Source organism: Peromyscus californicus, unplaced genomic scaffold (genome assembly GCF_007827085.1).
Source record: "Peromyscus californicus insignis strain IS unplaced genomic scaffold, ASM782708v3 Scaffold_6__1_contigs__length_162567912, whole genome shotgun sequence".
In the NCBI taxonomy this organism is placed as follows: Eukaryota; Metazoa; Chordata; class Mammalia; order Rodentia; family Cricetidae; genus Peromyscus; species Peromyscus californicus.
Genome location: NW_026294584.1, coordinates 84,835,824 through 84,850,558, shown reverse-complemented (window position 1 = coordinate 84,850,558; position 14,735 = coordinate 84,835,824). Strand labels below are relative to the sequence as shown.

General features: G+C 39.1%; 1 gene segment (V, D, J or C); it reads left to right on the top strand.

Moving 5' to 3' along the window:
* The first annotated feature begins 1,083 nt into the window (after positions 1–1,083).
* On the top strand, positions 1,084–1,575 carry LOC128099641 (immunoglobulin kappa variable 1-39-like). The segment is given in 2 exon segments: positions 1,084–1,132; positions 1,256–1,575. Coding segments are annotated over 2 exon segments (369 nt in total).
* Positions 1,576–14,735: the final 13,160 nt, after the last annotated feature.

Genomic DNA, 14,735 nt, shown 5'->3' with positions numbered 1-14,735 from the left:
GGGTTAGTTATGTGAGAATCCGCCCTTCCTTAGGAACCATGTCTCCCAGCATTATCTTATTACACTTCTAGGAATCATTGTGTGCAAGAAGCCACATGTATATTGTGGAGCTCATTCCCCATGGATCCATCTACAAAATGTCCCCATAACTAGGGCTTAGGGAACATTTTGCAAAATGGAGTGGGAATATGTTAACAATCACAGGATCAGGGAGTTTGCATAAGACTGTGTCTCTGAGCAACATCAGAAGCTATACCTGTAGAAGCCCACCAACATGACTACCCATATGTGAGCTGAACAAGGATGACACTGGAGAACTTTCCAGACTGGATGGGCAAAAGTTCACAAGGCCTTAATTCTTTTTTTTTTTTTTTGTTTTTTGTTTTTTGTTTTTTCGAGACAGGGTTTCTCTGTGTAGCTTTGCGCCTCTCCTGGAACTCACTTGGTAGCCCAGGCTGGCCTCGAACTCACAGAGATCCGCCTGGCTCTGCCTCCCGAGTGCTGGGATTAAAGGCGTGCGCCACCACCGCCCGGCAGGCCTTAATTCTAAGCAAAGAATTGCAGGAATCTGAGTAAATCTGAAAATAGGAAAGGTGGTGTTCCCCAGGGAAGAGCACGCAATTGATTGTTCGGTGTCAAATGTTCATCCCTGAAAACATACATATAAGTAATGTTATATGGACTAAACACTTCATATTATAACATCTACAAATACCTATGAAAGGACCTTGTAACTATTTATGTTCTTTCTAGAATTGAATGTTATCTAAAAGCTTCTGGAATAGATGGAAATATAACAAGGAAATTCTACATTGAACATGACAGAAATCAAAATAATATACAACTCAGAGACTGCTGTGTTCTTTGTTGTTCAAAGCGGAGGACATTCTCTACAAATAAACCTGTACTCTTATAAGAGGAAAACAGGCCTGTAATGACTTAATGGTTTGGCCAGGCCTGTGACCGAGTCCAGCCATTGCTGATTTGCATGTTCCCAGAGCACAGCCCACTGCCCTGAGGACTTCTTCATAGTCAGGTCACACCCTGTGCTGGAGTCAGCCTCACAGAGGTCCCAGCATAGACATGAGGGTCCCCACTAGGCTCCTGGGGTTGCTGCTGCTCTGGCTTACAGGTAAGGAAGACAGCATTGGAAATGTATTCAGCTGAGTGTGGTCAGTGTTGCCAGGTACCTGGGGAAGTCCTCATCTAACAGGATTAATTGTGTGGGAATTTGTTTTCAATTTTCCACTCTTAGGTGCCAGATGTGACATCCAGATGACCCAGTCACCAGCCTCCCTGCCTGCATCTCTGAGAGACAGTGTCACCATCACATGCCGGGCAAGTGAAGACATTTACAGTAGTTTAGCATGGTATCAGCAGAAACCAGGGAAACCTCCTAAGCTCCTGATCTACAGTGCAAATATCTTGGAAGATGGGGTTCCATCAAGATTCAGTGGCAGTGGATCTGGCACACAGTATTCTCTAAAGATCAGCAGCCTGCAGGCTGAAGATATTGCAACTTATTACTGTCAACAGGGTTATACCTTTCCCACAGTGATTCAAGTCATGACATAAACCACCAAGGGAAGCAGAAGTGAGATCATAGGCTGCTCCAACTGCTTATTCCAGGGTCTCCAGCTACTGAGAGTGTTTCTCTTTGCTAGGATTTAAATGTCAATGTGATGTTTTTGTATTTTGTCAGAGAAACTTAGTCCCAGCTTTCAAAACAGGAATATGTCTCATGATTTACATGAAAAAATAACTTATCCTAACTTGCAGAGTTTTGGCAACAGCTAAGATTAATACAACATAGATATCAACACACACACACACACACACACACACACACACACACACACACACACACACCTACAAATTGATTTACAACGAATCAGTTATTTCTACAGGAAAATTATCTAATTTTCATAGCATTAAAATCTTGAGGACTCAGGCTGGGGAGATGACTTAGTGCAGTGGTTTTCACCTTCCTAATGCTGCTGCCCTTTACTACAGTTCCTCATGTTGTGGTGACACACCCAACCATAAAATTATTTTCCTTGCTACTTTATAACTGTAACTTTGGCTACTGATATGAATCATATTGTAAATAATTTTGGAGATAAGGTTTGCAAAAGGATTCACAACACACAGGGTGAGAATGGCTGGCTTAATTTCTAAGACCACTGAATTCTCTTTTAGAGGACCTGTGTTTGATTCCCAGCACAGATGACTGCTAGCTCCTGTCTGTAACTCCAGTTCCAGTGTATTTGAGACTCTCTTGTGGCCTTTAAGGGCATTGTGCTCACATGGTTTGTGGACAAATATGCTGGGAAAACACCAGTACACATAAACTAAAAATAATTAAAATCTTAAATATTTCAGAAAAATTCATACTGGGAAGAGATTTTTCTCATAATCTAGAGTCCATTTTTAACTGAAAGTAAGGCTTCCTGACCACATGGTCCTCAGTTAGGATGTGAACTCCCATATTATATGCATGGAAGGGAGGAAGATTTCCTCCATTTGTGCTTGTTCATTTTTCTTCTCACATAGAGGTCAAGTTACTTGGTTACTTTTCGGTTATTATAACAAAACATCATGACCAAAGTAATTTATAAAACAAAGTATGAATTTGGGGGGCTCATGGTTCTATAAGGTTAGTCCAAATCCAGTGTGGTGGGAAACATGGCAGCAGGCATACAGGTATGGCCCTGAGGAAGTAGATAAGAGCTTCAATCTTTAACTGCAAGTAGGAGACAGAGAGAGAACTGGGAGTGGAAGAACTTCATCAAGCTGCATGCTCACCACTCTTCAAACAGAGCTATCAACTCATTCCAACCCATGCCTTCACAATACCCTCCAGTGTGGCTAAGTAAACCCAGAGAGATATGATGAAGTAGAGAACATCAACCAATCCAGCCTACAACTGACTTTGCAATGTAAATGGTGTGTGGTGGTATTGTGTTCCCCAAAATATTGTGTACCTTAATAAACTTATCTGGGGTCAGAGAACAGAAAAGCTACAAGATACTTAGGCTAGAAAATGTTAACACACGCCTTTAATCCTAGCATTCCAGAGACAGAAATCCCTCTGGATCTCTGTGAGTTTAAGGCTGCATTGGAAACAGCCAGTCATGGTGACTCACGCCTTTAATCCCAGAAAGCATCCTTTAATCCCAGGGAGTGGTGGTAGAAAGCAGAAAGGTTTATAAGGCATGGGGACCAGAAACTAGAAGCATTTAGCTGGTTAAGCTTTCAGGCTTTGGAGCAACACAGTTCAGCTGAGATTCATTCTGGATGAGGACTCAGAGGCTTCCAGTCTGAGGAAACAAAACCAGCTGAGAAATTGGCGAGGTGAGGTAGCTGTGGCTTGTTCTGTCTCTCTGATCTACCAGCATTCACTCCAATAACTGGCCTCAGGTTTGATTTTATTAATAAGAACTTTTAAGATTCATGCTACAATGGTGCCCTTAAAATAACATTTTGTGGAAAATGTTCTGTATATTTTCTTACACTTATACATGATGTACCATGTATATGATTACCATCAGATGCATCACAGGAAAAAGACATGTGCATTGAGTTAAGCATATCAATCAAAATAGAAAATCATATACATTAGACCCCTCAGCATAAAATACCTTCTTCTTCTGGATGACAAACAGAAGGTCCTAGAATTATCTATTGAATAAAGTTCAATTAGTAACTTCTGTTCTACTGCATTTTACCTGTCCTGCAGTTCACTTTAAGTCCAAATAAAATCCTTGATGCCTTGTTACAACATGGATCACAATAAACCATTCTTCTATTAAAATTAAAAAGAATTATATCTCCATTTTTGCCTTTAATCAATTTAGTCATTAAATTCACAGAGGCTCCTGCATAGTTAATGTGATTACCCATTTTCTATTTTCTCTATGGCTCTATGAAGTTACCCTTTTTATTTTTCTGAAATGTGCTGAGAATGCCTCAAAGGTTGTACATACATAGTTTAAACATAAACCCAAGAATCACCACTCTGAAAATTCTATGACTTGGCCACAGTTGGCTGTATATTTGCAACACTCAGGAACAATACAGGATTGCCTGAGGAGGTCTAAATACAGCATAGTTAGATGGCCTATAACTTCATGGCATAGAGTTGTAACTTCAAAACAGCACCAGGGAATCCAGTGTTTCCAGTAATAATGTTCATTATATTAAAAGCTTTCAAATAAATTAATAGGTGTTTCTCAGACTCCCGTTGCATGAAATCAACTCCTTGATTTTTTTTTTTTTGTTCTGAAAGATATCCCATGGCTGGTTACCTCACATCATATTCATTCACTGATTAATGGAAAATCTTCAGGCTTAATCCTAAGAATTGGTAATTACAGGTAAATTTATTCTTTAAAAGCACTCTGTATATTTTTTTATGTGCAAATAAGGTTTCAATGTGAAAATGATATTTCAACACCTGTGGAGAAATACAAGGATGAGATTTTGTTAGTTGACTAAAGAGGTTTCGTAAAATATGGAAAAAAGTATTTACCACCTATAGATATGACAGGTGATTAGTGTCTAGAATTGTGTTGACTAGTTTTATGTCTACTTTATACAAGCTAGAGTTTTCTGTGAAAAGGAAACTACAGTTGAGAAAATGACTCCATAAGACTGGCTTGTAGGCAAGACTGTGTGTTATTGTCTGGAATAATGATGTATGTAGGAGGGCCAATGGCACTATGGGTGGTGCCACCTTTGGGCAGGGGGTCTTGGGTGCTATAAGAAAATAGGTTGAGGGCTGAAGAGATGCTCAGACATTAAACGCTAGGATAACAACCAAAAAAAGAAAAGAAAAGAAAGGAAAATAAGTTGAGAAAGCTTGAGGAACTAGCTAGTGAGCAGATTTCTCAGTGGCTTCTGCTTCAACTCCAAACTCCAGGTACTTCCCTGCTTTAGTTTCTGCCATAGATTCCCTCAGTGACTGATTGGAACCTGAAAGATGTAAGCTGAAATAAACCACTTTCTCCTCAAGTTGCTTTGGCCATGGTGTTCATCATAGCAATAGAAACCCTAAGACAATAATATACAAAGAACTCAAAAACCAATACCAAGATGACAAACAAACCAGTTAAAATGTAGAGCATAGAACTGTACAGAAAATTGTCAGAGGAAATGCAAATGGATGCAAGATATTTTAAAAGGATTCACCATCCTTAGCCATCATAGAAATGCAAATTAAAACTTCTTTGATATTTCATCTTACCCCAGTCAGAATGACTATATAAGAAAACAAAAGACATGAAATGCTGGCAAGGATGTGAAGCAGGGAAAGTAATTATACTCTGTTGGTGGGGTTGCAATTGGTACTGCCATTATGGAAATCCTTGTGGCAATTCCTGAAAAACCTAGAATTAGATCTACCACAGGATCCAACTATGCTACTCCGGGAGACATGCCCAAAGGACTCTGCTTCATATCATGAGGCACATGCTCATCTGTCTTCAGTGTTGCTCAGTTCACAATAGCTAGGGCATGGAAATACCCTAGATGTCAATCAACTGATATATGGATAATGAAAAAGTATCTTTATCAGTCATGTTGATAATGTACATTATTCTCATTAGTACAGGGAACATTCTTTAAAATATGGTATATGTTAAGCCACAAAATATATAATGAATATTAAAAATAGAAATTTTTACATAAATTCTGACTAAAAGTCAGTATTAAACTGAAGCAATTTTCAAATTATGCAAAGATATAGATGTTAAAATGTTCCATTCGTGAATGACCAACTGTCAATGGAACTTTGAAGTGGATATTTAAATTTTTTTTAACTGTTTCAGAAAAGAAACCATTGTAACACTAAAAGTTGGAAAGACTCCCCATGCTCATGGGTGTGTAGAATTAATGTTGTGAGAATTACCAGGCCATCAAAAGCAATGTGTAGATTCAGTCCAATCCCAATGTTATTCTTCATAGCTAGGGAAAAAGGAACTATCTTAAAAGTTACACAGAATCCGAGGAAAAAGAATAATACTGTATCCACTTCCATACATGATCTCAGTTATAGTAGGGAACAATAGTGATAGAAACAGCATGGTGCTGACAAAAATATACACCTGTACATCAATGACACAGAATAGAAGATCCAAATTTTAAGTCCACACAAATATACCCACTTTGTTTCTTTTTCTGTTTTAAACACATTCATACACACATATACACACACACAACACACACACACACACACACACACACATCAACTGTAAGGAAGATGGAATACAAATATCAACAAATAGAGATGAAACATTGGATGGCATATCCACATATAGAAGAATGAAACTAGAATCCTGTCACACACCTTGCACTGAAATGAACTACACATGCATCAAAGACAGCAAAAAGACTGAAAGTAACTCTAGATACTCAGAAATTTTCAGAAGTGGAAGTTAGCAAATGTTCTACAACATACAGACATAGGTGAGAATGTTTTAAACAGGAATGCAAGTTAGTATGTCTATATGGACTTAAAATCTGGATCTCCTGTTCTGAATTTCATTCTAGAAATAAGGCCAACAATTGACAAATAGGATGTTTTGAAACTAAAAGTCTTCTATACAGCAAAGGGAATAGTCAATTGAATGAAGAGCAAGTTTGTGGAAAGGGAAAAACTATTTGTCAGCTGTACATCTGACAGATAATTGATATTTAGAATACCCAAAGAATTCAAGAAGTAAACTTTATAGAAACTAACCCAATAGAATGTGCTTTAGATATGAAGGAACCACAAGGTCTTTTACCACACAAAAATATAATTTATTAAATTTAAAAAAATGTTTTAAGGGCAATATCAGGTATAGCTGGAAAATGCTGTCCCCAGAGCTACATTATTAAACAGGCATGACTACATCACTGTGATTTTTTGGTGAGGGGGGACACAGAGGTCACCAAACAATAAATAGCTTGTCTCTTGTCCACAAGATCTAGATGATACAGCCATATTAATGATGATACCATGTACTTTGACTATATGATATAGCAAAATGAAGGTTGAAATGAGTTGGAAGCTATTATATGGCTGGATAGCTTTGATAGTTCTGGAAGATGGTATGAAGTTTTCTGGGACAGAGAAGACATTGATGATCTCACACTTGCAGGAACCCAACAGTCTACTAGGATGAACTGACTAGTGACATGTGCCCACCTGCACAGCCATGACACTGCTGTTATATAACCAAATGCTTTCTTAGGGATTTGAGAATCACTACAGATCTGTGTACTTTAAATATGGTGAAACACACCTTACAATGAGTCCACAGACTCTAGATGAGAATTGGATATTGTTTAGCTAAACTGACCAAGTGCTAAGCATCCCTCTCCTGTGGGATAATGCTTTTCTACACTGGTTTAATAAAATGCTGATTGACCAGTAGCTATGTAGGAAGTATAGGTGGGATGTGCAGACAAGGAGAATTCTGGGAAGAGGAAGGTTGAGTCAGGAGATACCAGCCTGCTGTCCAGGGAGCAGCATGTAATGGCACACAGGTAAAGCCATGGAACATGTGACAACATATAGATTAACAGAAATGGGCTAAATTTATGTATAAGAGCTAGTAATAAGTCTGAGCTAATGGCCAAGCAGTTATAATGAATATAAGCCTCTCTGTGTTTATTTGGGTCCAAGCAGCTGTGGGACTGGCAGGTGAGAGAGATTTGTCCTGACGGTGAGCCAGGTGGGACCAGGAAAACGTCAGCTACAATTGGCACCCAGACATGGTGGCCATAGTTTCCACCTAAAAGCCGAGAAAGCTTTAAAAAAGAATCTAGAAGGGAGCTAAAAACAGCTTCCTAGTGTGTCTCTCAGGCCAGCTGTAGCCTGCGGGCTTGAGCTACTCTATGGTGGGTGAGCTACTCTATACTTGGTTCGCAGCATGTGGGCTTGAACTGCAACATGATGGATACCTGCCCTGGTACACAGAGGCATCTCCAAGCTGAACAGTATGCTGATGTGTGGTGGATTTAGCTTTTGCTAATACAAAAAAAAAAATTAGAAGAGGTTTCTGAGCTACAAGCAGCTGGATGAGGCATGGACCCACTGCCTAGCAGAGTCAGCAGACAGCATGGCTCCCAGAGCTGGCAGTGAATTATCTCCACCATCTTGAAAAGCTCTCTAATATTGTTGAAGATATTGTACTTATACTGTTCATTTAACAATGTAATGCATAAATAAATAAATAAATAAATAAATAAATAAATAAATAAATAAGAAAAGCTGAGTGGGCAGAGTCAGCAGCCAAGGCCTCTGCTTCCATACTAGCCACTGCAGTTTAAAGCATTGATGCACAATAAGGCAGATTCAGATGGAATTAGACTTTAAATGGTTTACAGTGTGTGCAAAAATGTATGTAGACTTGGAAGAGAGAAGAAAATGAATATAGACAGTTATAAAAAGAAATAGTTTTAAAAAGTAAAGTCTTTAAAGAGACAGTAAAGGTAGTATAAAAATAAGCCACATAAATATGGATATTACACAGAGAATCTGGATTGTGTTGTCTTTGATATTTTTATCTGCGGAAAGTTATTTGATTGTAAAAACTGCTGAGTTAAATCAATATGTATATTTTAAAGTTATCTCAATTTCAAAATGTATGTCTAAGGATACATTGCTTTTGAAAAGAGGTTCTGATTTTGTTTCCAAAGAAGATGAGAACATTTGAATTGCTTCTAGGCTAATATGGATGGATTAACCAAGACCCCTGAAAGGTCTCTAATGACAGCTATGGCCCAACATCGAAGACAGCTTCAAAGAAACTGGCTGAGACAACACAGTCTCACAGACTACTCCAGTCAGGACTTGACCATAATTCTTAACTTTTTCAGGATCCCCATAAGATTATCGGTGCCCCTATCAGCAGGAAGTAGTATGAGAAGCTTTGTCCAAATTTCCAAAATATTGTTTATAAATGTTTATTTTTATTCAAATCAGGTTGATTATAAACACAATCTCTTTCTAAAGAAATATGTGGGATAGGATATAGATTTGATAGGATGAAAGGGCAGATTATTGAATCAACTTTTAAAGAGCCACTTGTTTTATTTTGCTATAGATTTTAGTTTATTGATACAAATTTAAAGTTAATTTTGTTATACTGTATGCATATTTCTACTCTTGTTTAAGGTATATGCTTCTGCAGCTCATTTAAATTGTAATAAATAATTAGAAATACAGATTAATAATTAGTCTTCTATGATAGTCAAACATAGTCATGTTAAGTTTTCTAGGTTTACATAGATATAATTCAATTAGACAGTTAATCTTCAAACACTTCAAAGACCTATGGATAATGGCATTTAAAATGTCTTAAGGACATCGATTTTCTGGACACTGAGACATGTCTGCTCCCAGCAAGACCAATTTACTTCAGAGAAGATAATGGATATTGAATAAACTCATTATGGAATTTGCTGTCTTTTTGGGAATAGTTCGCCACTGGGCAAAAAAAACGTGCCCTTGTGTAGACTGTTTGATAATATGTTGTATAAACTGGACATGCAGGACTCATAGGAAGGTGACCACTGAACTTTATTAGGTGATGTGGTCCTTAAGGGTCCTGCTTCTCAGAAGAAACTGTCAGACTATCTATATGACACAGGAAGAAGCAACTAAGAGATTCTAGGCCTGTGGACCGAAGATGGATGCCCCAATGTTGCTGAGGAGCTTTGGGTAACTGTCCAGGCAGGCAGCTGTCTCTGCTTTTTCTAGATTGTTGGAAGTTGCTTAAAATGCACCTCCTGTTTACTTAGGTAATATTATATCCTTCTGAGGTCTTTGGTGTAGTTGAAGACTAGAAAGTTATAATTATAATTTTCTTTAGTTATGATAAAAGGTAAGTAGATAAGAAACTTTAGACTCACAAATATAGGATAGATAGAATATTTTCTTTAATTTTAAAAAAGACAAATAGATTAGATATTGTAACTGGAATTCTTGTTTGTTATATGTAATTTTACTATGTTAAGGTTAAAACCTTCCTTTTTAATTAAACAGAAAAGGGGAAATGCTTTGGGATAATGCTTTTGTACACTGGTTTAATAAAAGGCTGATTGGCCAGTAGCCAGGCAGAAAGTATAGGTGGGATAAGCAGACAAGCAGAATTCTGGGAATAAGAAGGCTGAGTCAGGAGATGCTAGCCCACTGTCCAGGGAGCACCATGTGATGGCACACAGGTAATGCCAGAGAACATGTGGCAACATATCGATTAACAAAAATGGGCTGAATTTGAGTGTAAGAGCAAGTCAGTAGTTAGTCTGAGCTAATGGTTGAGCAGTTTTAATTAATACAAGCCTCTGTGTGTTTACTTAGGTCTGAGTGGCTGCAGACTGGGTGGGACACAGGAGAACTTTCAGCTACAGAATTTGGATGAATAAGGGATAATGAAAAAGTGTATGTATTTCCTTCACCTTCTGGAGGGGAGGTATGATTCTGACTGTTGAGCCCTGGTTGCTGTGGTGTGTAGGAACATGAAAGGTACATGAGAGAAGGCTGCCATTCATACAATAGTTAGGCTGGGAATTTGGTGGAGTTAAGATTGAGCTAGCAACCCACATAGAAACTGAGATATATTCCTTAGAATGAATCATAGAGTTGATTCCCTGCATTTCAAATTTAAAGCTCAGTGAGGACCATGGTTCAAGGATAATTCTAAATATTTAATGACTTGACGGTTAATAGAATTCCAAGCCGAATGTACCTTAGGGCACTTAACACATTCTTTTTTTTTTTTTAATTTATTTTGCAATATAATTCAGTTCTACATATCAGCCACAGATTCCCTTGTTCTCCCCCCTCCCGCCCCCCTCACCTTCCCCCCAAACCCCCCCCCCCCCCATTCCCATCTCCTCCAGGGCAAAGCCTTCCCCACAGACTGAGGTCAACCTGGTAGACTCAGTCCAGGTAGGTCTAGTCCCCTCCTCCCAGGCCGAGCCAAACAATCCTGCATAGGCCCCAGGTTTCAAACAGCCAATTCATGCAATGAGCACAGGACCCGGTCCCACTGCCTGAATGCCTCCCAAACAGATCAAGCCAATCAACTGTCTCACCCATTCGGAGGGCCTGATCCAGTGGGGACCCCTCAGTCATTGGTTCATAGTTCATGTGTTTCCATTCATTTGGCTATTGTCCCTGTGCTTTATCCAACTTTGGTCTCAACAATTCTCGCTCATATAAACTCTCCTCATTCTCGCTAATTGGACTCCCAGAGATCCACCCAGGGCCTAGTCATGGATCTCTGCATCCAGATTCCTCAGTAGTTGGATGAGGTTTCTAGCACAACAATTAGGGTGTTTGGCCATCCCATCACCAGAGTAGGTCAGCTCGGGCTGTATCTCGACCATTGCCAGCAGTCTGTTGTGTGGGTATCTTTGTGGATTTCTGTGGGCCTCTCTAGCACTTTGCTTCTTCCTATTCTCATGTGATCTTCATTTACCATGGTCTCCTATTCCTTGTTCTCCCTCTCTGTTGTTGATCCAGCTGGGATCTCCCGCTCCCCCAAGTTCTCTTTCCCTCGACCCTCGCCTTTCACTACCCCCACTCATGTCCAGGCTGTTCATGTAGATCTCATTCCATTTCTCTGTCATTGGGCGATCCCTGTGTCTTTCTTGGGGTCCTGTTTTCCAGGTAGCCTCCCTGGTGATGTGAGTAGCAGACAAGTCATCCTTGTTTCATGTCTAGTATCCTCTTATGAGTGAGTACATACCATGTTTGTCTTTCTGAGTCTGGGTTACCTCACTCAGGATGATTTTTTCTAGATCCATCCATTTGTCTACAAATCCAAAACTTAAGTCCAAGTAGATCAAGGACCTCAACATAAATCCAGCTACTCTGAACCTGCTAGAAGAGAAAGTAGGAAGTAGTCTTGAATGCATTGGCATAGGAGACCACTTCCTAAATAGAACACCAGTAGCACAGACTCTGAGAGAAACAATCAATCAATGGGACCTCTTGAAACTGAGAAGCTTTTGTAGAGCAAAGGATACGGTCAACAAGGCAAAGCGACAGCCTACAGAATGGGAAAAGGTCTTCACCAACCCCACATCTGACAGAGGACTGATATCCAGAATATATAAGGAACTCAAGAAATTAGACATCAAAATGCCCAACAGTCCAATTAAGAAATGGACTATAGAACTAAACAGAGAATTCTCAACAGAGGAAACTCAAATGACTGAAAGACATTTAAGGAATTGTTCAACATCCCTAATCATCGGGGAAATGCAAATCAAAACAACTCTGAGATACCACCTTACACCTGTCAGAATGGCTAAGATCAAAAACACTGAAGACACCTTATGCTGGAGAGGATGTGGAGCTAGGGGAACTCTCCTCCACTGCTGGTGGGAATGCAAGCTTGTACAACCACTTTGGAAATCAATATGGCGCTTTCTTAGAAAATTGGGAATCCATCTCCCCCAAGATCCAGCTATACCACTCTTGGGCATATACCCAAGGAATGCTCAACCACATCATAAGAGCATTTGTTCAGCTATGTTCATATCAGCATTGTTTGTAATAGCCAGAACATGGAAACAACCTAGATGCCCTTCAACTGAAGAATGGATAAACAAAATGTGGTACATATACACAATGGAATACTACTCAGCAGAGAAAAACTTAACACATTCTTAATCATTCAAGGAGAACACACATGAACACTTGAGGTTCATTTTGTCCCTACCACAAACAAGGGGATGACTTGAGAGAAAATAGTCACTCAAGAGAGACCTTGTTTTTAAGATAAGAGGATCAGAAAGAATATTTAAACCTGGGAGGGTTGGTGCATTATTACTCAAGGTTCATGCCTCAGATAAATGTAAAGAATCAGTGCATCCAGCCTTGGTGCTGTGGGAAGGAGCTTGGACCTGCCTAGGGTCAATGTGCTGGGCTCTGCTGACTCCCCACGGGAGACCTCAATTTGGGGAATGTGGTGACTTGGTGTGGTTTGGGAAAGAGGGCTGTGGGATGGGAGGAGGGAGGAGGGTGGATCTGTGGATAGTATGTGGAGTGAGTAGAAAATTTCTTAATAAAGAAAAATGAAAAAAAAAAGAATCAGTGCATCAATGTGGGTGGAAGGGGTAAATCCTAAGAAGATTGGAAGTTTCCCTCAGCATTTGGAGCCCGTCTACTTCATCACATTTCTTAGAGATTATCTCAGCAAATGTTCAAGGAAACCATGCCTGCTATTAAGAGTTTAGCTTAAATGCATTATTTAATAAAAGGATCAATTTATAGGAGATTATAATGTAATTATATCATTTCCCACTTCCCTTTCCCCCTTTCAAACCCTCCCACATACTTCTTGCTTACTTTCAAGTTCATGGTCACTTTGTAAATTGTTGTAGCATATATATGTATATATGTGTGTGTGTAAATATATGTATAGATATATACAAGTACATGTAGGTATAATATAGACACATGCACATGTGGATGCATAGACATGTATATATAAATATAAGGATATGTATACATATGTAAGTATTATATTTATGTAATCCTAAATACATAAGTACAATCTGAGCAGACCTTATGATGTTGCTTCTGTTTATCCAGTTTCAGGGCTGACCATTTACTATTGCATAACCAATTGGCATGCTTTTCTTGAAGAAGATTATTTCTCCTGTTCCCAGCATTTCTTAGGTGTCTAGGTCAGAAGCTACACCTAATACGTCTCACCAATGTTGCTGCCTAAACATAACCTGAAAAAGGAGAACAACAAACAGCACTCTAACATGGACTGGCTCATACGACCTCACTTTCTGGACAAAGAACTCCAACCAGAAATTTGAGGAAAGTATATACATTGCCAAAGCTCAATTAGAAGCTTTTTCTAGTAGTGTCCTTCCTTGGACAAGCCAAAATTCCTTTAGACACTTAGGTTTATCTAATTCAATTGTGAGCATGATGGTACACAAACTGATGTCACCCACAGAAACCTCCACTTTGGAACATTATGTCATCTACTCTTCATTTCCCACAGCTGTTTGAAAATGAAAATATTATTTTATTTACATTTTCTCAAGCATCGTGTTAAAAGCACATTAATCATGATCCACTATATCCTAATTTTACCTGGACATATGTATATTTTTAATAAAATTATACTATAGATATACAAGCTTTTGCTTATATTATATTGCAAAATATTAGACACTAGAAACTTTGGTAAGTCCATATGACATTTTGTCCCATAGTGTGAAAAGAAATGGGAGGGGAAAATTGAATAAATTATGTTGATACCATGATCAAATTACTTTTTTCATTTCAGGAAAAGTTCTGTGAGAGCCAGACATGGAAGGGGCCAACTAGAAGTATAGTCTGAAAGAGAGTGTGCAATGACTACCTCCTGGTACTTGATCTTGGACCTTCAAGTCCCCTACACACTAACAACATGAATTTCTGTTATTCATGCTTTGAGTCTTTATGTTGGACCGTGGAGACCAGTGTACCATCTTCACCCTCCTTCATCAGAAAAGCACCAGGAGGCCGCTCTTGGGCACAGAAACAGCTTTGCTCCTTTTTGCCCTTTTGTTCTGACTCTGATAAAGAAGGAGGGCCCAGCATGAAAATCCTCATAACTCTTTACTCTGCCTATAATGCAGCACTAACCCAGGCCTTTGCATATTGCTCCCTAGGGAGGACCCACCCTTCTTAGTCTGAGATAAAAGTAGTCCTCTTGCAGTGACTGATTAGT